This window comes from Trichosurus vulpecula, chromosome 1 (assembly GCF_011100635.1).
Source record: "Trichosurus vulpecula isolate mTriVul1 chromosome 1, mTriVul1.pri, whole genome shotgun sequence".
NCBI classification, from domain to species: domain Eukaryota; kingdom Metazoa; phylum Chordata; class Mammalia; order Diprotodontia; family Phalangeridae; genus Trichosurus; species Trichosurus vulpecula.
The window spans coordinates 6,948,896-6,972,272 of record NC_050573.1 but is presented as its reverse complement, the minus strand read 5'-3'; the positions used below and the strand labels follow the sequence as shown (position 1 = coordinate 6,972,272).

Sequence of the window (23,377 nt, the reverse complement as noted above, 5' to 3'; positions counted from 1 at the left end):
GGTCAAGGTTCCTCCCAGAGCTCTATGTCCTGAGGCTCCCCAGCTGGGGCTGGGCTCTCCCAGGGCTCTCTTAAGACCAGCCCAGGCCCTGCAGGGAGGAGGCCCCTACATGCAAATCTGCTCCTGCTCTGGATGCCTGAAGGAGGGGACTCAGGTGATGAGTGACTGACCCTGTGCTCTCTTGGGGCAGAGGGGGCAGGTGTTTTTCTGGCAGGGGAGGATCATCATGTCCCCTGAGGTCATTTCCAGCTCTGAGATTTCGGGATTGTGGCAGTCAGTTTTATTCCCCATCCCCAGGCCTGTGTCTGATGCTCCAGGACCTTGTCAATGTAACCCAACTGTTTTGTCCTCCTGGACCTTCCCTGTGCATTGGAGCCTTCTCACCATGGCCCATCCCTCCACCATGCTGCCCTCACCTCCCGTTGGTGACTTCCCCTCCCAAACCTGCTTGGGGACTGCCAGGCTTCACCCCCTCCACCTGTGCCTGTGAATCTGCAGGCTTCAGGAACACTGTGGAATGGGGACTTCTCTCCCCTATCACTATGAGTCCCATTCCTGGGCTGTCTTCCTCTGTTAGAATAGAAGCTCCAAGAGGGCAGAGCTTCTCCACTTCTTTGCCCTGGAATCCTCAGCACTTAGCACAGGGCCTGGTGCACAGGAAGGATTAAGATATGCTTGTTGCCTTGCCTGGCCTCCAGTCCAGAGCTGCCCTCAGGACAATCCAAATGAACAATTGTAATAGACAGTGGGCCCAGCTTCTGCCCCCACATCCTCCAGGCTCCTGCTGTTCAGGCCTCCCAAGAGACTGCAGAGGAAAGAAGCCAGACACATCCTCTCTGTGGGCTTCCCTTCCCCATTGGTAAAATGAGGGTGGTTGGACCAGGGGATCTCTAAGTTCCCTTCCAGCTGTGGCCTTCACTGATCCAGCCCAAAAGGGCCTGTTTTCATCTCTGATTCTAAGCAGATTCTCCAAACATTGAGGCCCTTCGGGAACCAAAGTTAGGGGCAAAGTTTAAGGACATTAGATTTTTTATTTATTTTACACAATTTATTTAATATTTTAGAGAACAGGAGATTGGCATGTGAGCACTCTCTCAGCATTCAGGGTATCCTCTTTGACTGTCTTATCCTCTGGCCTCTGCATATGATGCTTCAGGCCAGATGGGGAAGGTGAGTTCTCTCTGGACCCCCAAAGGCCAACCACAGGAGTCAGGGAAACCACCCAGACCCCAGCCCTGGGACACAGGCTGAGCCTCAGAGGGCCTGGGGAAGTTCTCTCAGCCTCAGCTCATTCTGGGCTCATCCCCTCTGAGATCATCTCCCCTGGGCTGGTCCTCCCTTTTCTTTCCACCATGGAACAGGGAAGGATTGACATGTAGGTTTGATGAGGCTTAGAGTTGGTGGATGTGGTTCAGGTGTGAAAGAATTCACTTAGACCTTCTCTGTAGCCATTGGGAGCTTTACTGATGCAAAAACAGTGTGGGTGTCCTTGCAAGAAAGCTAAGTGACACCCTGATATTTGGGGGAGTTATGCTTATATAGAGGTTTCAGAATGATGATGTAGTTTTAGAGGTTTTAATGGAGCATAAAGGCTAAAGACAGGACAGGGTGACATAGCATGAGGGAGCCAAAGGGAATTCTTCATGGTTTAAGGACCGAGCAGGAGGACACAGGTTAAAAATGAAAGGACAGGGGGCACAGGATAAGGGACACAAAAGCAGTTCTCTTGGTACGTGTTCCAGATAAGCAGGAAAGGACTTTAGGGCACCTTCAGGTTAGAGAATGAACTTGGGCTTCACAAAGTACTAGAAAAACTGTGCTTAATATTATTTTTTAACCCTTAGGTCCCCGTTTGCATCTGTGTTATACCGACAGCGAGCAAGACACACCACAGAGTGTAAGTTTTAAATGGAGAAGTTTATTAGCCGGCGTCCGTTTAGGGGCAATTACCAGCCCAAATCAAAACGGCCAGAAGTTGGGGTGAAGAAATAGTATTTATACAGGAAAAAAAGCAGGATACAGTGGTTAATTATCTCTTGAAGTTTACATACGTTACTTTGCAGACTCGGCAAGCCTGTGTTACTTCACTTTTTGTGACCATGATACAATAAGAGGAACCTCCTGAATAGATTGTAAATACAACATATCAGATAGCTGACAAAGTGTCAACTGAAATTACAACCCAGGACCCCTGTGTCCAACTTACCATAACATCCCACAACATGGTATATGCTCAAGATAAGGCAAAAGTCATATAATTCAAGATAATGACTAGGGCTGAGGCTTTCATCCTTAGTGGCCATAGACAGACCAAGGGATGCTCCAGCTGGGTCTGTTGACACAAGACAGAGACATCTCTGAGCCCACTCAGTGAAACAAAGGAAGACTGTTAGCATCAGGCTTTTCCTCTGCTTAATTAGCTTACATTCCTTAAAATAGTCATGGCCCCTGGGACACTTGCTGAATGCCAAAGGACAGGAACCAAGTCTGTTTTTCTAATGCAAACTGTGTTTTTAGTACCACATCTGCATCATGTTGATGGGGAAGGAACTCCACAGGGTGGTCATCACAAACCTCTGAAGCAAGTGTGGATTGTGGGCAACTTTGGCCTGTGGGTGAGAAGGAAAAAAGAAAGAAAGAAAGGACCAGATTTACCTCCTCTCTGAGCTCATCCTCCCTTCCAGCCTGAGCCATGATCCTCTTCCTGCTTTGATCTCTGTCTTTCCCCTTTCCCTTGTCCTTTGCTTTCCTCCCCAGGCTCAGCCCATTGTGTCTCAGTCTCAGCCCCTCTTACATTATCCCCACTGTGCTAGGCCTCACTTCTCTGTGCAGCCTGCAGCTAGTTGGTACAGTGGTTAGGGCTTGGGACTTGGAGTCAGGAAGATCTGCTTTCAATTCCTCCTTCTGAGGCTTTTGAGTTGTATGATCCTGGAGAAGTCACCTAACCTACGTGAGGCTCAGTTCTCATGCCTGTAAAATGGGAACATAATAGCCCCTCCTTCCCAGGGTATGGCTGAGGCCTAAATGACCTAACACTTGTCATTGTGTTGCAAACCTTAAAGTTCCCAGTGAATACTGCATGGTGGCTGTCCTTCTGGGCCTCAGCCCATTGCTACCCCGAGGCAGATCACAAAGAGCTGTGAATGGAGGGAAATGTGGAGAGGGTGAGTGTGGGAGGCCTTTTCTAGGGGTTCTTGCTCTAGCTTCCTCTTTTGCCTGGGGCCTTTCCTCGTTGCCCAACTCTCAGCTGAGAGGACCCCTTCCTCCCCCAAGTCCCTGGCATTTCTCTATGTTGTCCTTCCCCATTCAGGGGCATATGGGCTCCTCCAATAGAAGGGAAGGGCCTTGAGAACAGAGATTGCTCCTGTTTGTTATTGTGCTTCTTGCACAGGGCACAGTGCCTGGCACAGGGTAAGTGCTGAATGATGGTTTATTGTTAGACTGTTCTGCACATTTTTAGTACCTGAGGATGTTGTTTAAACTTTAGAGCCGAAGAGAATTCTGAAGTGTCCCCTAAAAAGGTGGACATTGGGAGGGGCTGCTCTCTGTTTGCCCACAGCTCAGTGGGAGGGCCTAGGAAAGCAACATCAGCTGAGCCTCCCCCAGGCCAGGAGACCTTGAGCTCAGGGACCAAGAGTCCCCGAGGGCATTTCTAGCTCAACTCAGGCCCCAACCTCATTGCAACATCTCCCTCTGGTGGCCACAGGGCCAATGGCAGCCCCAGGGAAGGTCAGGAGAATTTTTCTTTACTTGCCTTCTCCCTGAGATATGGAAGCTCCTTGAAAAGAGGGACTGTCTTTTAGCTTGAACTTATGTTCCCAAGTATTAGTACAAGGGAAGGAAGGAAAGGACCTTATGCACATTGTCAACTGGCAACATATACCAGAAATTTGTTCAGAGAACAAACAGAATTGGCTTCACACCTTAACCAGAGGTTTGATCAAAAGAACAAGCAGGATTAGGTTGCATGGGCATGTTGATTTCTCTCAAAGCCTGGGATGTGTATGTGTCCACACACGGAGCCATTCAAAAATGAGTTCAAGAAAAGGCCAGATGAAGCATGTCCTTAGAGCTAGGGAGTGTTCCTTCTCCTTCCATTCCTGGTTCAGGACACCTGTGTTAGCCAAAATATAATCTCCATATGTGTTAACCATTATATGAGAAAGGAATTTCTTAATGGGATAGACTCACAAAACACACAGTAGGATAGTGTCCATATAAGAAACAATAGTCTCACCAAGAACTCCACATGGCAGATAATGAATGCTGGGTTGTAAGAGATAGGAGGAGGAGTTTTGTTTCCACAGAATTGAAGGTGTACCTTTCCCCCTCTCCCACCCCAGCTTTAGCAGAAACCAGGCCTCTGGTGGGTGGGGTGAAAGGTCAGAGGCTTCTACACATGCTTAAACAAGCCATTTGAGGCTTGATGTAGACAGTCAGGGGCTTGTGTCTGGCCAATGAAGGGCCTGGTTGGAGATTTGAGGTGAGGGTTGTTATGTCCTACCCCCCCTTTCAGTTTCTCCATTTTGTCCTAGCTCACCCCACTGTTTTTACTCCCATCTCCACGGACCCCACTGTTTGTGTTCCCTTCTCCACAGAAATAATCCAGCCTCAGCTTGTCCCACTGTTTGTGTCCCCATTTCCACGAAAATCTAATTGTGTTATTTACGTTTAAATATTCTTTCTCTCCCTTTGCTCAGGGCTGTTCGATTTGAGTAATTACTCTGAACAGTTGCCCGCTTCCATAAATCCACATCTAAATTTATATCCGGGTCTCCCTCGCTTTTTTTTGGCACAACATTACTGGACGCCCCAGCGAGATTTGGGGGTGGTCTCTGGCACCCCCCAAGACCTGGGCCACGTAGGTTCTCGTCCTCGGGTAGTGGGCATCTCCTCCTACCAATTTCTAGGGGGGCTGACCTCTGAGACATTCCAAACGTTTCCGAGCCCCTGGAGCTGGAGAAGGAGGAGAACTAATCCATCCTCCGATGCCAACCTGCCCTCTATTCGGACTTTTGTGGATCCAGAAAAAAAACCTCCAGGGGAAACAATCTCTGAGACGTTCCAGAGCCCCAGAGGGTAAGTTGAGTCAGGTTTCTCTTTTCTGATTTCTGGTGGGAATTCCCTTGTGTTTCTGGTGGAGAGTTAGGGCAGCACGAGGCTTTAGCTGTCAGTAAAGCTAGTGAGACAGACCTAATTAGTCTGACAGGCCCACCTTCTGAAAACAAGTACCAGTCTCCCAGGCAAGCTGAAGACGATCCAGCCTCTGCCTGTTCTGGTTTCTGGCATATGTCCCGGGTTGTCTCTCTGTTTTGTGTTTGTGTGTGTTTTTTTTGTCTGTCTGTGCCTCTATGTGTGTGTAGTAAACTCTCCCCTTGCCCCTCCCTATCACACTGGCATTCCTGAGGAGGGAGCAGAACAGGCTATGTGTCCGGAGTCTGGTTAAAGTTTAACACCGTAAGGAGAAATACCCATAAGTTAAAGTCAAATTGTGTGTGTGTGGGGGGGTAGATTGATTTATGTTGAAGACAGGAGAAAATAGGGTATGTGAGAAAAGAAAGCCTGAGAAGTGTTAAGACCGAGTTCTCAGGACTCTGGCATAACTTCAGCTCAGAAAAAGGCAGAGTTATCTGAGCAGAAAGACTTAAAGGTACATGGGAAAAGTTCCTTTCAACTTCTCTGCACTAAAAAAGTTTCAAGATAAGGAAGAGTTAACTCCTCCCTAAGATCAAAAAGGGAAACAGCTAGAGATGTATTTTAACCCTTTTTCTGCCTATATAAAGGAGAAAAAGTTTTTGTGTAATGAGACCCAACCAGAAAAGAAGTGAAAATGTGTCATTCCTAATTTAATGCTTAAGATAAATTAGAGTTCATTTACTGCTTCTCACTAAAGTTTATGGGAAAAGGAAAAGAGAGACTGTGATAAAAAGTGGAAGATTAGTAAATTAAAAATCTTGAGAAAAATCTTGAGCAAGCAGCTTAGAATAAAAGGCTTGATAGCCTGAGTTAAAAAACCCAATAGATGAAGTTATAGAGAGATGGAAGGGATTATGTCCACCCACCCTTTGGACTAGATCTGTGAGTAGTTTCTATTACATTATTAGCATGAATATTGGTCCATTATGTCACTTTAAACTGGCCTGGTTATAACAGGTGATTCCAAATTGTAATAGTATTCTTAATTATAAAATTATTTAGTATATTGATTGGCAAAAACAAATGTTCAAGTTAAATAGAATTGCTCCATATGTGAAGTTTATGTCAATGGTGATAAAATGAAGGTGGAAATACATCCAGCCAGATTGGTAATTAATTAATTAATTATGATTCTAAAGTTTTACTTCTGTTTATTATATTGTTGTATTTCTAAAATTTTGTTATATTTCTTGGTAACAAATTAAGTTCATGTTGCTAGGTAACAACTGTTTGGTTCATCTGTGTTGTTAGAGAAACAATTTCTCTAAGTGTTGTTAGATTGACAATTGTACTGTTAAAATAATGAATGGATTAGGAAACTGTTAAGTCATTTCATATGACCATGTCTTTTAAAGAAGTTTAATTTAAGAAGTTGTAAACCTCCAGGTTTTGTAACAGCAGTACTGGGATCCCTATTTGTACAGTAAGTAGGGAAAAGCCTGGAAGTGGAAGTTTTTACTGAAAGAAAAGAGAACAGTGGAGTCAGAAACTAGCTGACCTCTGAACCTGGCTTTTAAAGTCAGTAGGTCTAATTTTTAATAATTGGCTTTTAGGATATTCTTTTAGAAATTAAAATTTGATTGTGAGATCCAGGTAGAAGCTTTAAAAAGAAAAGGTATTTGTCAAAAAAAAAAACTGCTATTAATGTCAAGTTGTGATACCATGGTAACTCAGCCTCCCTGGACTTAGCCCAGACCTCCGCTCCTGTTGCCCCCCTCCCTTCTTATGGTGAGTTCCTCCTTCATGAGCCGACCGAGTCAGCTTCTGCCAGCCCCCACCTGGACCACCTTTTTTCCCTAGTCCCTGGGGTTTGGGCAAATCTAACCCTCCTGGCTCCTAGCCACAGCCTCTCCGGTTTCTATTTGTCAGTATCCCATGTTTTCTGAAGCCCACAGGGGCATAGCTCTCTGCTTTTCTCTCCTCCAGTGGTCCTCCCCAGGACCCAAAACTGCTTTTCTAGCCACCAGACAGATTCATTTTCTTTCCTCAGTAGCTCTTCATATTTCCCGCCTCAAGGAGGCTGGCACCCTTGTTCTGTGCAGGTCCCCCTGGAACACCCCTCTGCTTCCTGTTAAAAAGCCTGGCACTTCTGACTTTCAGCCAGTGCAAGATCTTTGGGAGGTCAATAATCCATCCTTTCATCCCCCTCAGCCTCTTGCCACCCACCCACGCTGTGTACACTGTCTTGGACCTTAAGGCCATTTTGTTCTCCATTCCTTTGGCCCTGGCATCCAGGCAAGCCAGCCCCTTTTTGCTTTTACTTGAGTTAACCCTTCTTCTGGCTTCTCTGGCCAGCTGACCTGGACAAGGTTGTCTCAGGGTTTCAAAAATCCCCCCACCCTCTTTGATGAAGCCCTCCACCTGAATCTCTTGCCTTTCCAGGAATCTAACCCTTCTTGCTCCCTCATTCAGTATGTTAATGATCTCTTGTTAGCTACATCCACTGAGGGTGGTTGCTTTCAAGCCACTCACTCTCTCCTGTCTCTTTTAAATTCCCTCGGCTACCTCGAAGATCTGTTGCACCTCTGTTTTCTACCTTGGGTACTGCCTAGAGGCTGGAAATGTTTCTCTCTCTCTCTCTCTCTTAAGCTCATATCCAGGCCATCCTAAACATTCCAGTTCCTACTACCAAGAAGGAGGTCTGTGAACGGCTGGATGCTTGGGTTTGCTGACCTTGCCAAACCCCTTTACTCTTCTACTGCTTGGTCTGGCGCTCTAGTCTGGACTCCGGGGGAACAAAACTCCCTTGACCCCCTAAAAAGGGCGCTGGCCTCTGCCCCTGCATTTGATCTCCCTGACATCACTAAGCCCTTTCATATTTTTGTGGCAGATCAGCCCCTGCCCAACAGTTTCTAAATCTTCTGCCCTTAACCCTGCCACTCTCCTTCCTGACTCCGACAATTTTTCTGTCTACTTACAAAGAACAGGACCCCCTCACATCTTCCGGTAGGACAGTCAGAGGCAGTGGGGAGATCCTCGCCCTCCTGGACTCTATTTGGCTCCCCTCTCCAATTTCTCTTGTCCACTGCCCGGGCCATCAACTCGGCGACTCCCCTGAAGCAATTGGCAACCGAGCAGCCGCTGCCGCTGCCTGGGCAGCACCCCTCTCGGAAGCTGCCCCTCTTCTTGTCTCAGACCCCCTCCCCTCTGCCATCCCTCCTCTCCCATATTCACCCTCGGATGATTCCTTCGTGGACAAAAGAAAAAATAAAGAGGGGGGCAGGGGAAGAAGGAGTCTGGGTGGTGAGTTTTGGCAGATGGCCAAACTTTTGTTCCTGAGGTCTTGGGGAGGGATTGGGTGGGAAGACTCCATCAGATCACAGCCCTGGGGGGGAGCTACTTAGGGACAGATATTACATCCTCCACTTAGACAACATCCTTACCAGCACAGTCACCAGAAGCGGTCCTGCGCCCAAGTGAACGCCAAACAGGCAGAGACAGCTCCACTGGGGGTGGGGCTGCCAGGGGCACAACCAGGGAAACATTGGGAAATGGATTTTGCTGAAGTCAAGCCACCAGCAGCAGGTTTTAAATATCTCTTGGTCTTGCTGAAGGCAGCCCGGATGGTTGTAAAGAAACTTTTGAATGAATTGATCCCCGTTTCAGCCTTCCCCCTTGCATTGGCTCATATAATGGTCCTAGCTTTGTTGCTAAAGTATCTTAAGGTGTTCCCATGGCCTCAGAGAACTCTGGTTAGGTTGAATGAGCAAACCACACCCTTAAAGATCTATCTATGTGGAAACCCAGGAGAACTGGGTTACTCTGTTCCCCCTGGCCCTGCTCCGCAGCAGATGCACTCCTAATAAACCAGGTTTGGCCCCTCTGAAATTCTTTTTGGGCAGCCCCCCCTCCTATTAATGCTTCCCTCATTAAGTTCTTACAGGGTCTGCAACATACCCAGTCTCAGCTTCATAAATCTGTCCGGGAAGCCTTGCCTACTCCAACTTCTGACCACCTCCACTGCTTCCAGCTTGGGGACTCTGTCCTAACCCGAAAACATACAGCCTTTGGTCTCGAGCCTAAGGGGAAGAACCCTTACACTGTCACCCTGACCACCCCGTCTGCATTCAAAGTTAACTCCATTCCTGTCTGGCTCCACCACAGCCGTATGAAAGCAGCAACATCCGCACAACGGAAGGCATAGGCTCTTCATGACCCCCCAAAGCTAAGACTGTTCTGATCTCCTTCTTGATCTTCCTATTAACCCCTTACCTTCCTATTAACTGTTTCTGTGGTCCCTGGCAATCCCCATGCCCCCAAGCTAAGCTCTGCTTGGGTAATCACTACAGGGAACAAACAGTCCTGGACTTTCCAAAATCCCAAAGACATCCAACTCCCCTTCAATGGCCTTTTTCCCCAGCCAAGTCCGTTTGAGGCCCCACCAGCAGACGCAGGCTACCTGCTCTGTTCTACTTCAGGATGCCCAACCACATGTGACTGCCCTTGTATCATGGCCTACACCCTCCCCTCAACTCACCTTAGTGACTCCCTGTGTGTCCCACTGGGCAGCACTAGGGGCTCAGCCAACCCTCGGACCCGTTACTCCATATCCGTATATTCAAGGCCGACCCCTGGCACCCCAAACCTGATCTTATTGTCCTAAACACTTTGGACCCAGCCTGGAGAGGCCCGATCTCTCGGGTACTGGGACTCATTATTATCCCTTGGGTGACCATGGGGTTGCCACACGTGGGAGAGACGGTGACCGTGACTGTGACCAAGAAGCCTTTACCAGGTCCCCATCCCATTGGCCCAATAGGGGACCTGGCCATCCCTGCCCCATTAGGGAATCTAGCCATCCCTGCCCCAACACTTATTACTCAGGAACCCCACACCTATCAGGTTTCCTTGCTTGCCCTTTTATCGGCTGTTCATAAGGCACTTAACAGCTCTAACCACATACTGGGCAAAAGTTGTTGGATCTGTGTTAAGCCCCAGCGTCCTTACTATGTAGTGGTGGCACTAAATGCCTCCATCACCCCTACAGAGAACTGTGAGTGGAACCAACCACGGCTCACCCTTGGGGATGTACAGGGAACAGGCCTTTGCCTTACATCATCTAACACCACTTTATCCAGTTCTCAGTATGGCTCCATTTGCAAACAAACTCAGGAGATTCAGGCCTCCAGCTCAGACTACTTCCCGGCCGCTCCAGGAGCGTGGTGGGCATATCACGATGGCCTTACCCAGTGTGTCTCTGCTACTGTGTTCCTCAGACACAAACAACCCCTGGAGGGCCCCCTGTGCATCTTGGTGGCCATAATTCCCCGCGTTTCCCTCCTCCTGGGTGAGGCAGGCTGGCACTATTTATCCCCTGAAGGGCAACCAAGTTACTGTCAAATGTGAGCAATACCACTCCGTATCCCCACCTTAGTGGGCCTGGGGCTTGTGGGCTCCATCGCCACTGGGATGGCAGCCCTAGTCAAAGGGAATCTCAACTATAAGGCCTTAAGTGCACAGGTAAACACTGACCTCAACCACATAGAGCAGTCCATCTCAGTCCTAGAAAAACAAGTGGACTCGTTGGCGGAGGTGGCCCTCCAGAACCGCAGAGGCCTTGACCTTCTTTTTCTCAAGCAGGGTGGCCTATGTGTGGCCCTGGGAGAGGCTTGTTGTTTCTATGCTAACAACGCTGGTGTGGTGCAGGAAAGTCTGAGGTTGGTATGCCAAAATATTGCCAATAGACAAAGGGAGCTGGAAAACTCTGAGAACTGGTACCAGTCCCTGTTGCGTAGATCCCCTTGGCTCACTACCCTGGTGACGACCCTGGCTGGCCCCCTCCTCCTCTTCATTATAGCTCTGGTTGTGGGCCCCTGCCTCATTAATCATTTTCTGCAATTTGTTAAGTTCCGCATAAACTCTGTTAAACTACTATTGATTGGGGATCTCCATTACTGATTGACAAATTCCAGTCCTCCTGATTCTTGTGACAAATGCCCTGAGAATGTGTCAAAGAATTGACACACTTTGAAAAGAAAGTGGGGAATGTTATGCCCTAACCCCCCTTTCAGTTTCTCCATCTTGCCCAAGCTCACCCCACTGTTTTTACTCCCATCTCTATGGACCCCAGTGTTTTTACTCCCATCTCCACGGACCCTACTGTTTGTGCTCCCTTCTCAACGGAAATCTAATTGTGTTCTTTCCCTTATCTCACGTTTCATTAAATCCACATCTAAATTTAAATCGGGGTCTCACTCGCTTTTTTTTTTTTGGCACAACAGGGTCTATCAAAGGACTGGCATCCATCTGAGTCCATTGTACTTTCTCCTATACTCTGTTCAAGGGCGGTACCCATTTATTCAGGGGGAATAAGTGTAAATTATCATTAGAATGTTCCTGACTTCCCAATGAGTCTTGCTTATTCCTAGAAAATGTGAGTATGTTTCTAACAAGGGGAAAAAGATTTTTATTTAAAGTCCTTGTAAATGGGTAACCTGATTGACACTCCCCTCTGGTAAAGGGTAACCTGACAAGCACACTTGTTTTAGATAAATACACAGCTTTTCTCCCTACCGATTAGCATTTCCCTCCACTGTTCCCCATTGGCTGGGGCATTTCAGGGTTCACAGCCCATCAGAAAACACCTAACCTCTCGCATGGGCACCCCCATGTGGGGCACTGCCACTGATTAAATTTCCCATTCCTGTGTTTCAGGCTCCCCCTTTCAACCTCATGTTCTTTATACTTTATTTGGTAAAAGAATGACAAGCCATAAAGGCTTTTAATGTTAACCCAGGATGTCTGCATCACTCAGATTTTATGATCTCCATAGCCAGAGAAAGGAATTTTCTCAATTGAGAAGAGAGTTGATGCCAGGATCTCTGTATTTGCCCTACCATTAACATAAAAAAGTTTCATTATTCAAGATGGTGTCTTGGCTCAAGGTGCATCTTCCTCAATGGAGAGCTGTTGACACAGGGAAAAGTATTCACTAGGTTTACTCAGAGGACAAAGAAAGGAATGCCTGCTCTACCACTGAGCTGCATCCCTCACTGCACTTTTCATTTCCTGAATAAGAGAGTTTCTGCAAAGTATGACTCCTTAGGTTTTACAAATTATGTATCATATGATTTTTGTGGAAACACAAGTTCAGTCATCTCTTATATCCATAAAATACCGAGATAAGAAAAGTTGCACTATTCTAGATAGCATCAGGTTCAAGGCATCTGGTCCTTGGCAGAAGAATGTTCATAGTCGGTAGAATCCTGCAGGAGAGTTTGTGTTCACTGAGAGAGCAAAGCAAGGTATGTCTGTTATGGCAGAACACGAAAGCCTTATGGTAGGTTAAGCTCAGAGTGGGCCAAGATGTCTCTCCTGATTTGCCAATCCAGGTTTTAGGCCTTTCATTATCGCTATGTCCATTTCTCAGTTACCCTTAACCTACCCTAGTCCTCCACTGTCTTTTATCTCCAGGTAGCCTTCAGCTACTTCCCACCCTGAATCCCCTTCTCTTGATTCCTGGTATCATACCTGCAGTCATCCTTGTCTACTGGACACTCCCATCACTATCCTCCCTATACTCCTCCTCTAGTCACCCTGATGAGGTGCTTGTGTTTGGAGCCCAGATTTAAAAATCGCCTTTCTCCCTAGTTTCAAAACAATATCCCTGACAGCTTTCTCCACACCCAAGGACACTATGCCTAGCAATAACTCATGAGTGGGTTCCAATAAGACAAACTACATTTCTCCACAATTACTCATAAGTGGGTCCCCAGTAATATAAACTATCTTTCCCCACTACCAAAACAAGCTGACCTCTGAGGAAATTCTATTGTAAAAACAGAACTGTCTTGTAACCACAGAATTACATATATTGATTTCCCAAATTATCATATTCAATCCAGAGGTGAAGCTATGGACACTAACTCTCAAAACTATGTTGCTATAGATGTAATAGACCAAAAACACACCCTTGAGAACTCCCCTTCCCCTGGTTTCCAGTAGGGAATGACACCTGTGACCGAGGTTGTAAGTTATCACCTAAATAATATATCTGCCAGATAAACCGCTAATTTTCCTATATAAGCTATAGCATCACCACTGTTAGTTAGCAAGTTCCTTAGGGAATTCCCTGTTATCTTGGAGAAGTGTATATCTCCTTGGAGATTAGCATTTTGCTTTGGGGCTCACTCATTGGAAGAGCATTCCTATGATTTCACCAGAAGAAACTCTGGGTAGCTGCTAAGGAGCCCCCAGCTTTGAAAACCCAGATGTTGGTGGTTCTCTCTGCTAATTATGTATGTATGGATTGCTATGGACAGACAGTTAGAAGCTCTGTCTGCTGATTTGTGTCATTTGCTCTGTTTATATAATTTCTGCTTGTGATTTCTCTAAAGTTCAGGGTGCTGACTTTTCCCCTGAACTAGGTGAAGCATATATGTATGTTTAATTAAAGGGATATTATAAAGCCTTTAAAGTTGCTTTCCTTAGGAAAGTAGATCAGAGAACCTGTGCTAGCACCCCTCCTGTGTGCTGGTGTTGTTGGTCCTACACAGCCACAGTAGCTGCAAGTAGCATTGTTGTGAAAAACCCCAGACTACTTCACCATCCCCTCCATCCCTCCCTCAGTCTTTCTGTGTATAAGATCCATCTTGTTTTCATGAAAGTGCTCAGACCCAATCTGGCTTGCTTACACTAGCATTACCAATGTTCAGATTCCTTAAGAGTCTACGCAATGTAATGAATGATGAAAGCTATTGCTTCCCCAGAGATCATGCAATATATGACTTAAAAACCTAGGGATCCATACATGCCAGAAAGCCTTCTGACTTGCAGCAAATGCAAGAAAATAAATTGATTGTGAGGAAAGTAGTGGGAGGAGGTTAATTAAACATTTTGGGTAACTTTATATGGGTTTTCTTAAATTTGAAGTTTATGCCCATGGCGACGAGACGAATAATTTTCTGTGTAATTTCGAAACATATTTGACTAAAAATTAAGGTGACCAGACTGGTAATTAATTAGTTTTGTTTCAAGTTGAAATATATGATAATTGTTTATGGTATTGTTATATTTCTAAATTTTCTTTTACTGTGTAATTTGGTAATCAATTGTATCATCTGTGTTTTTAGAAAAGCAATTTTTCTTATAATCTATGTTATTAGATTAAGAATAGTACTGCTAAAAATGAGAATGGGGTAAGTCCTTCTATTTGACCATGCATTTTTGAAGTACTGTAATTTAAGAAATGACAAACTTCCAAGTTTTTTCTTCTTTATTTTCTTCCTTCCTTCCTTTCTTCCTTCCTTTCTTTCTTTCCTCCCTTCTTTCTCTTTCTTTCTTTATCTATTTTTTATTTATTCTTTTTCTTTTTTCCTTAACAATTATTGTATTATTCAATATTTTTGTTTTCCACATTGATTGCCATAAGATTTTGAGTTACAAATTTTCTCCCAATTTCTACCCTCCCCCCCACTCCAAGCTGGTATATATTTTGATTGTCCTGTTCCCCAGTCATCCCCCCTTCTGTCACCCCACTCCCTTCCCCCCATCTCCTTTCCCCTTACTTTCTTGTAGGGCAGTATAGATTTCTATGTCCCATTCCCTATATATCTTATTTCTCAGTTGCACGCAAAAACAACTTTTTTTTTCGAGAATTTGCTTTTAAAACTGAGTTCCAAAGGCAAGCAATTCAATATAGGCCACACATGTATCATTATGTAAAACACTTCCACAATACTCATGTTGTGAAAGACTAACTATATTTCCCTCCATCTTATCCTGTCCCCCATTATTCAATTTATTCAATATACATATGTATTTTCCCTTCAACTTCCCTAATACTGAGAAAGGTCTGGTGAGTTACAAATACTGTCTTTCCATATAGGAATGTAAACAAAACAGTTCAACTTTAGTAAGTCCCTTGTGATTTTCTCTTTCTTGTATACCTTTTCATGCTTCTCTTGATTCTTATATTTGAACGTCAAATTTTCTATTCAGCTCTGGTCTTTTCACTGAGAAAACTTGAAGGTCCTCTATTTTATTGAAAATCGATATTTTGCCTTGGAGCATCATACTCAGTTTTTCTGGAGAGGTGATTCTTAGTTTTAATCCTAGCTCTTTGTCCTCTGGAATATCATATTCCAACCCCTTCTATCCCTTAATGTAGAAGCTGCTAGATCTTGTATTATCCTCATTGTCTTTCCAAAATAAGCGAATTGTTTCCTTCTGGCTGCTTGCGGTATAATTTCTCACAGAAACAGCAGGTCTGTCCATGTACTCAACCATAACCACATCCATCTAGCCTTAGGCAGGACCACAATACTCAGCCAATCAGAAAGCAGCACCACTAGGATGCCCAAGCAGGATGTGGACGCCAACATACTAGAAGGGACTTTTTGTAAGTAGGCACCTGCTCAGGAATAGTAAAGAACTGACCGAGAGTAAACCTATGAGGTAGAAAGTCTGATTGTAATATCACTATCATACGTACTCACCTCCCCATTGGTTTTTCTGTATACATTGTGGGTAATGGCATGTACAGTTCCACTGTGGCTGGGACCCCTCCTCTATTACCTAATCCCTTAACAAACTCCTCCTACCTTTTAAATATTAATCATATTGTTATATTCTACCTAAATTTTGCTTGTGTAATCAGTATCTTTCCCCTATAAAAATCCATTTTGCTTTTTCTGAAGTTGCTGGTTCCTCTTGGAACTTAGCCTGTTTCATGGGAGGCACAAATCTCAATAAATGCCTATACTTGGATCAGAGGTGGTCTGACTGAATTCTCTGAGATGCTTCCACCACAACAGCTGCCAAGGGTTTAGTGCTGGGGCCCTGGGTCTCACTGCTGGATTTCACTGAACATCTCTCTGGGCTTAGCTGCTTGCTTTCCCAGGAGGGCAGGCTTCCCTTCTGGCTTGTACTGGGAGTGGGGATTCCATGTTGGCCTCCCCTGAATGTAGGGTTCAGCAACCGTGGCCAGGCATCACTAAGAGTCAGGCTTCCTGGTGGCTTGTGCTGGGGGAGGGGTCATTGGGGTGGGGCCTTATTTGGCAGTACAGACTGCTCACTTGCTTAGGGGGCTGCTGGTTAGCAGGAAGGTGGGGCCTGGATGGTGATTTGTCCCCCACTTGGAGCCTTGCTGCAGGGCCCTTGCTGTGAGCCTGGATGCTGCTGCTACCCCCAGCCCAGTGTGATTCAGCATTCTTGTCTGGCTGCTTAGCTGCTTCCCTGCTCCTGGATGCATTCTGAGGCAGTTTGGAGCAGAATTAGGGAGGTCTTCAGAGGGCTCCCTCCTGACTCCTGGATCCTGGCACCAGAACAGCTTTCAAAGCTGGGGAGAGGCCAAAACAGGCTTTCAGGGGGGCAGCAGAACTCCAGGAATGAGAGGACAACACGTGGAGGGAGAGAGGGAGCAGATGAGGGGCTGGGGAGAGGGACGCAGCCTTAGAGTGGGAGGGTCAGAGAGGGGGAAGGGGCCAGCCAGGGAGAAGAGGAGGGGGAGAAGGGCCCTGAGGGAGGAGCTGTTTCTGTTCTGTGCTCAGCAGGCACCTCTCTGGAGCCCAGAGGGGAGGGCACAGGGGGAGCAGGCCTGGGAGGGGTTTTTGTCTCACTTCCCCATCAGTCTGTGTCACTGTGAGGAGGACCACTATCCCACACCTGACAGTAATAGTCAGCCTCATCCTCAGCCTGGAGCCCAGAGATCCTCAGGGTGGCCGTGTTCCCTGATCTGGAGCCAGAGAATCTGTCAGGGATCCCTGAGGCCCTGCTGTTACTACTATAAATCACCAGCTTAGGGGCCTGGCCAGGTTTCTGCTGGTACCAGTGTGCATGGTAACTTCTAAGTGCATCCCCAGCACAGGAGATGGAGGCCATCTCTCCCAGGCTTTTGGACACAGAAGATGGCTGAGTCAGCACAGAGGAGGCCCCAGAACCTGCAAGAGAAGGAAAGAAGAGAGTGGTCAGAGGCAGGGGCCTCTCTCCCCCAAGGAGATGCTGACCCCTCAAGCAGCTTCAGGATGAGCTCAGGGCAGGACTAGGCCTGGTCTGAGACATTGTGGGGCCTGAGGCACAGGGAGGAGACCCAGGGAAGCCTCACCTGTGTAGACAGTGAGGAGTGAGAACAGCAGAGAGATCCAGGCCATGGTCAAGGTTCCTCCCAGAGCTCTGTGTCCTGAGGCTCCCCAGCTGGGGCTGGGCTCCCCCAGGGCTCTCTTAAGACCAGCCCAGGCCCTGCAGGGAGGAGGCCCCTACATGCAAATCTGCTCCTGCTCTGGATCCCTGAAGGAGGGGCATCAGGCGATGACTGACTGACCCTGTGGGCTCCTGGGGCAGAGGGGGCAGGTCTTTCTCTGGCAGGGGAGGGTCATCATGTCCCCTGAGGTCATTTCCAGCTCTGAGAGTTTGGGATTCTGGGAGTCCGGTTTATTTCCCACCCCCAGGCCTGTGTCTGATGCTCCACGACCTTTTCAATGTAGTTCAACGGTTTTCTCCTCCTGGACCTTCCCTGTGCACTGGGGCCTTCTCACCATGGCCCATCCCTCCATCATGCTGCCCTCACCTCCCATTGGTGACTTCCCCCCCAGACCTGCTTGGGGACTGCCAGGCTTCATCCCCTCCACCTGTGCCTGTGACTCTGGAGGCTTCAGGAACACAGTAGAATGGGGACGTATCTCCCCCATCACTGGGAGATCCTTTCCTGGGCTGTCTTCCTCTGTTAGAATAGAAGCTGCAAGAGGGCAGGGCTTCTCCGTTTATTTGCACTAGAATCCCCAGCACTTAGCACAGGGCCTGGTGCACAGGAAGGATTAAGAAATGCTTGTTGCCTTGCCTGGCCTCCAGTCCAGAGCTGCCTTCATGACCATCCAAAGGAACAATTGTAACAGACAGTGGGCCCAGCTTCTGCCCCCACATCCCCTGGGGCTCTTGCTGTTCAGGCCTCCCAGGGGACTGCAGAGGACAGAATCCAGACACATCTTCTCTGTGGGCCTCCCTTCCGCATTGGTAAAATGAGGGTGGTTGGACCAGGGGATCTCTAAGCTCCCTTCCAGCTCTGGCCTCCACTGATCCAGCCCAAAAGGGCCTGTTTTCATCTCTGATTCTAAGCAGATTCTCCAAACATTGAGGCCCTTTAGGAACCAAAGTTAGGGGCAAAATTGAAGAATATTAAATTTTTTACTTATTTTAAAAAATTTATTAAAAATTTTAGAAAACAGTTGATTGGCATGTGAGAACTCTCTCAGCATTCAGGGTATCCTCTTTGACTGTCGTATCCTCTGGCCTCTGCATATGATGCTTCAGGCCAGATGGGGAAGGTGAGGTCTCTCTGGACACCTAGAGCCCAACCACAAGAGTCAGGGAAACCAACCAAACCCCATCCCTATGACACATGGTGAGCCTCAGAAGGCTTGGGGAAGTCCTCCATGTCCCAGCTCATTATGGACTCAGCCCCTCTGAGATCATCTCCCCTGGGCTGGGCCTCCCTTTTCTTTCCACCCTGGAACAGGGAAGGATTGACATGTAGGTTTGATGAGGCTTAGAGTGGGTGGATGTGGTTCAGGTGTGAAGGAATTCACTTAGACCTTCCCTGTAGCCATTGGGAGCTTTACTGATGGAAAAACAGTATGGGTCTCCTAGGAAGAAAGCTAAGTGAGACCCTGATATTTGGGGGAGTTAGGCTTATATAGAGGTTTCAGAATGATGATGTAGTTTTAGAGGTTTTTATGGCGCATAAAGGTTAAAGACAGGACAGGGTGACATAGGATGAGGGAGACAAAGGAAATTTTTCATGGTTTAAGGACCGAGCAGGAGGACTCAGGTTAAAAATGAAAGGACGGGGGCATATGATAAGGGATGCAAAAGCAATTTTCTTGGTACGGGTTCCAGATAAGCGGGAAAGGACTTTAGGGCAGCTTCAGGTTACAGAATAAACTTGGGCTTCACAGAGTACTAGAAAAGCTGTGCTTAATATTATTTTTTAACCCTTAGGTCCATGTTTCCATCTGCATCATGTTGATGGAGAAGGAGCTCCACAGGGAGATCATCACAGACCTTGGAAGCAAGTGTGGAATGTGGCCAACTTTGGCCTGTGGGTGAGAAGGAAAAAAGAAAGAAAGAAAGGACCAGCTTTACCTCCTCTCTGAGCTCATCCTCCCTTCCAGCCTGAGCCATGATCCTCTTCCAGCTTTGGTCTCTATCTTTCCCCTTTCCTTTGTCCTTTGCTTTCCTCCCCAGCCTCAGTTCATTCTGTGTCAGTCTCAGCCCCTCTTACATTATCCCCACTGTGCTAGGCCTCACTTCTCTGTGCAGCCTGCAGCTAGTTGGTACAGTGGTTAGAGCTTGGGACTTGGAGTCAGGAAGATGTGCCTTCAATTCCTCTCTCTGAGGCTTATGAGTTGTATGATCCTGGACAGGTCACCTAACCTATGTGGGGCTCCGTTCTCATGCCTGTAAAATGGGAACATAATAGCCCCTCCTTCCGAGGGCAGGGCTGAGGCCTAAATGACCTAACACTTGTCATTGTGTTGCAACCCGAAAAGTTCCCAGTGAATACTGTATACTGGCTGTCCCTGTGGGCCTGAGCCCTTTGCCACCCTCAGGCAGATCACAAAGAGCTGTGGATGGAGGGGAGGGTGAGTGTGGGAGGCCTTTTCTAGGGGTTCTTGCTCTAGCTTCCTCTTTTGCCTGGGGCCTTTCCTCATTACCCCAACCCCCAGCTGAGAGGACCCCTTCCTCCCCCAAGTCCCTGGCATTTCTCTACGTTCTCCTTCCCCATTCTGGGGCATCTGGGGTCCTCCAATAGAAGGGAAGGGCCTTGACAGCGGAGACTTCTCCTGTTTGTTATTGTGCCCCTGCACTGTGCACAGTGTCTGGCACAGGGTAAGTGCTGAACGATGCCTTATCATTAGACTGTTCTGCACATTTTTAGTACTTGAGCATGTTGTTTAAACTCTAGAGCCAAAGAGAATTCTGAAGTGTCCCCTCAAAAGGTGGGACATTGGGAGGGGCAGCTCTCCATCTGCCCACAGCTCAGTGGGAGGGCCTGGGAAGGCAACATCAGCTGAGCCTCCCCCAGGCCACAGGGCAGCAGACCAAGAGCTCTGGAGCCAAGAGTCCCCAGGGGTATTTTAGTCCAACTCAGGCCCCAACTTCATTCCAACATCTCCCTCTGGTGGCCACAGGGCCAATGGCAGCCCCTGGGAAGGTCGGCAGGAAGATTTTTTTTTACTTGCCTTCTCCCTGAGATATGGAAGCTCCTTAAAAAGATGGATTGTCTTTTAGCTTGAACTTATGTTCCCAACTGTTAATCCAATGGAAGGAGGGAAAGGACCTTATGCACATTGTCAACTGGCAGCCTATACCAGAAGCTTGTTCAGAGAACAAACAGAATGGGCTTCACCCTTACCCAGAGGTTTGATCAAAAGAACAAGCAGGATGAGGTTGCATGGGCATGGTGATTTCTCTCAAAGCCTGGGATGTGTATGTGTGCACACACAGAGCCATTCAAAAATGAGTTCAAGAAAAGGCCAGAAGAAGAAGACTTTATGTCCTTAGAGCTAGGGAGTGTTCCTTCTCCTTCCATTCCTGACTCGGGACACCTGTGTTAGCCAAAATATAGTCTCCATATGTGTTAACCATTATATGAGAAAGGAGTTTCTTAACAGGATAGACTCACAAAACATGGATGGCATAGTAGGATAGTGTCATAGTAGTATAGATATAAGAAAAAATCATCTTACGAATAAGTCCGCATCGAGGATAATGAATTCAGGTTGTAAGGAATGGGAGGACGAGTTTTGTTTCCACAGAATTGAAGGTGTACCTTTCCCCCTCCCCCACCCCCCAGCTTTAGCAGAAACCAGGCCTCAGGTGGGTGGGGTGAAAGTTCAGAGGCTTGTACACATGCTTAAACAAGTCATTTGAGGAGGGCATGATGTAGGCAGTCAGGGGGTTGTGTCTGGCCAATGAAGAGCCTGGCGGGAGATTTGAGGTGAGGGTCTATTAAAGGACTGCCATCCATCTGAGTCCATTGTACTTTCTCCTATACTCTGTTCAAGGGAGGTACCCATTTATTCGGGGGGAATAAATGTAAATTATCATTAAAATGTTCCTGACTTCCCAATGAGTCTTGCTTATTCCTAGAAAATGTGAGTATGTTTCTAACAAGTGGAAAAAAGATTTTTATTTAAAATCCTTGCAAATGAGTAACCTGACTGACACTCCCTTGTGGTAAAGGGTAACCTGAGAGGCACACTTGTTTTAGACAAATACACAACTTTTCTCCCTATCACAATTAACATTTCCCTCCCCTGTTCTCCATTGGCTGGGTATTTCAGGGTTCACAGCCCATCAGAAAACACCTAGCCTCTCCCATGGGCACCCCCCCCATGTGCGGCTCTGTCACTTATTACATTTCCCATTCCTGTGTTTCAGGGCTCCCCCTTTCAACCTCATGTTCTTTATACTTTATTTAGTAAAAGAATGAGAAGCCATAAATACTTTTAATTTCATCCCAGGATGTCTGCATCACTCAGATTTTATGATCTCCATAGCCAGAGAAAGTATTTTTGTCCATTGAGAAGAGAGTTTTCGCCAGGATCTCTGTGTTTCCCCTTATTAACATAAAAAGTTCCGTTATTCAAGATGGTGTTTTGGCTTAAGGTGCATCTTCCTCAGTGGAGAGCTGTTGACACATGGAAAGGTATTCACTAGGTTTATTCAGAGGACAAAGAAAGGAATGCCTGCTTCACCATTGAGATGCATCCCTCACTGCACTTTTCATTTCCTGAATAAGAGAGTTTCTGCAAAGCATGACTCCTTAGGTTTTACAAATTATGTATCACATGATTTCTGTGGAAACAAAAGTTCAGTCATCTCTTATATCCATAAATACCAAGATAAGAAAAGTTGCATTATTCTAGACAGCATCAGGTTCAAGGCATCTGGTCCTTGGCAGAAGAATGTTCACAGTCAGTAAAATCCTGCAGGAGAGTTTGGGTTCACTCAGTGAGCAAAGCAAGGTATGTCTGTTATGGCAGAGCATGCAAAGCATTATGGTTGTTTAAGCTCAGAGTGGTCCAAGATGTCTCTCCTGATTTGCCAATCCAGGTTTTAGGCCTTTCATTATCGCTATGTCCAATTCTCGGTTACCCTTAGCCTAGCCTAGTCCTCCACTGTCTGTTATCTCCAGATAGCCTTCAGCTACTTCCCACCCTGAATCCAGTTCTCCTGATTCCTGGCATCATACCTGTAGTCATCCCTGTCTCCTGGCCACTCCCATCACAATCCTCCCTAGACTCCTCCTCTAGCCACCCTGATGGGGTGCTTGTGTTTGTAGCCCAGTTTTAAAAATCACCTTTTTCCCTAGTTTCAAAATAATGTCCCTGACAGCTTTCTCCACACCCAAGGGCACTATGCCTAGCAATAACTCGTGAGTGGGTTCCAATAAGACAAACTACATTTCTCCACAATTACTCATAAGTGGGTCCCCAGTAATATAAACTATCTTTCCCCACTACCAAAACAAGCTGACCTCTGAAAAAGTTCTGTTGTAAAAACAGAACTATCTTGTAACCACAGAATTATCATATATTGATTTCCCAAATTATCATATTCAATCCAGAGGTCAAGCTATGGACACCAACTCTCAAAGCTATCTTGCTACAGATATAATAGACCAAAGATAGACCCTTGAGAACCCCCATTCCCCTGGTTTCCAGTAGTGAATGCCACCTGTGACCGAGGTTGTATGTTATCACCTAATTAGCATATCTGCCAGATAATCTCCTACTTTTCCCATACAAGCTTTAGCATCACTCCTGTTAGTTAGCAAGTTCCTTAGGGAATTCCCTGTTACCTTGGAGAAGTCTTTTGACTTGCAGCAAATGCAAGAAAATAAATTGATTGTGAAGAAAGTAGTGGGAGCAGGTTAATTAAACATTTTGGGTAACTTTATATGGGTTTTCTTAAATTTGAAGTTTATGCCCATGGTGATGAGATCAATAATTTTCTGTGTAAAGCAATTTGGAAACATATTTGACTAAAAATGAAGGTGACCAGACTGGTAATTAATTACTTTTGTTTCAAGTTGAAATATATGATAATTTTTTATGGTATTGTTATGTTTCTTAATTTTCTTTTACTGTGTAATTTGGTAAACAATTGTATCATCTGTGTTTTTAGAAAAGTGATTTTTCTTATAATCTAAATGTTATTAGATTAAGAATAGTACTGCTAA

The 23,377-nt window shown here is 46.4% G+C and overlaps 1 gene segment (V, D, J or C); it reads right to left on the bottom strand.

Annotated features, from left to right (window-relative positions):
- Positions 1-12,353: 12,353 nt before the first annotated feature.
- LOC118847009 lies at positions 12,354-17,285 on the bottom strand. The segment is given in 4 exon segments: positions 12,354-12,401; positions 16,212-16,388; positions 16,801-17,075; positions 17,240-17,285. Coding segments are annotated over 4 exon segments (546 nt in total).
- Between the last annotated feature and the right edge of the window lie 6,092 nt (positions 17,286-23,377).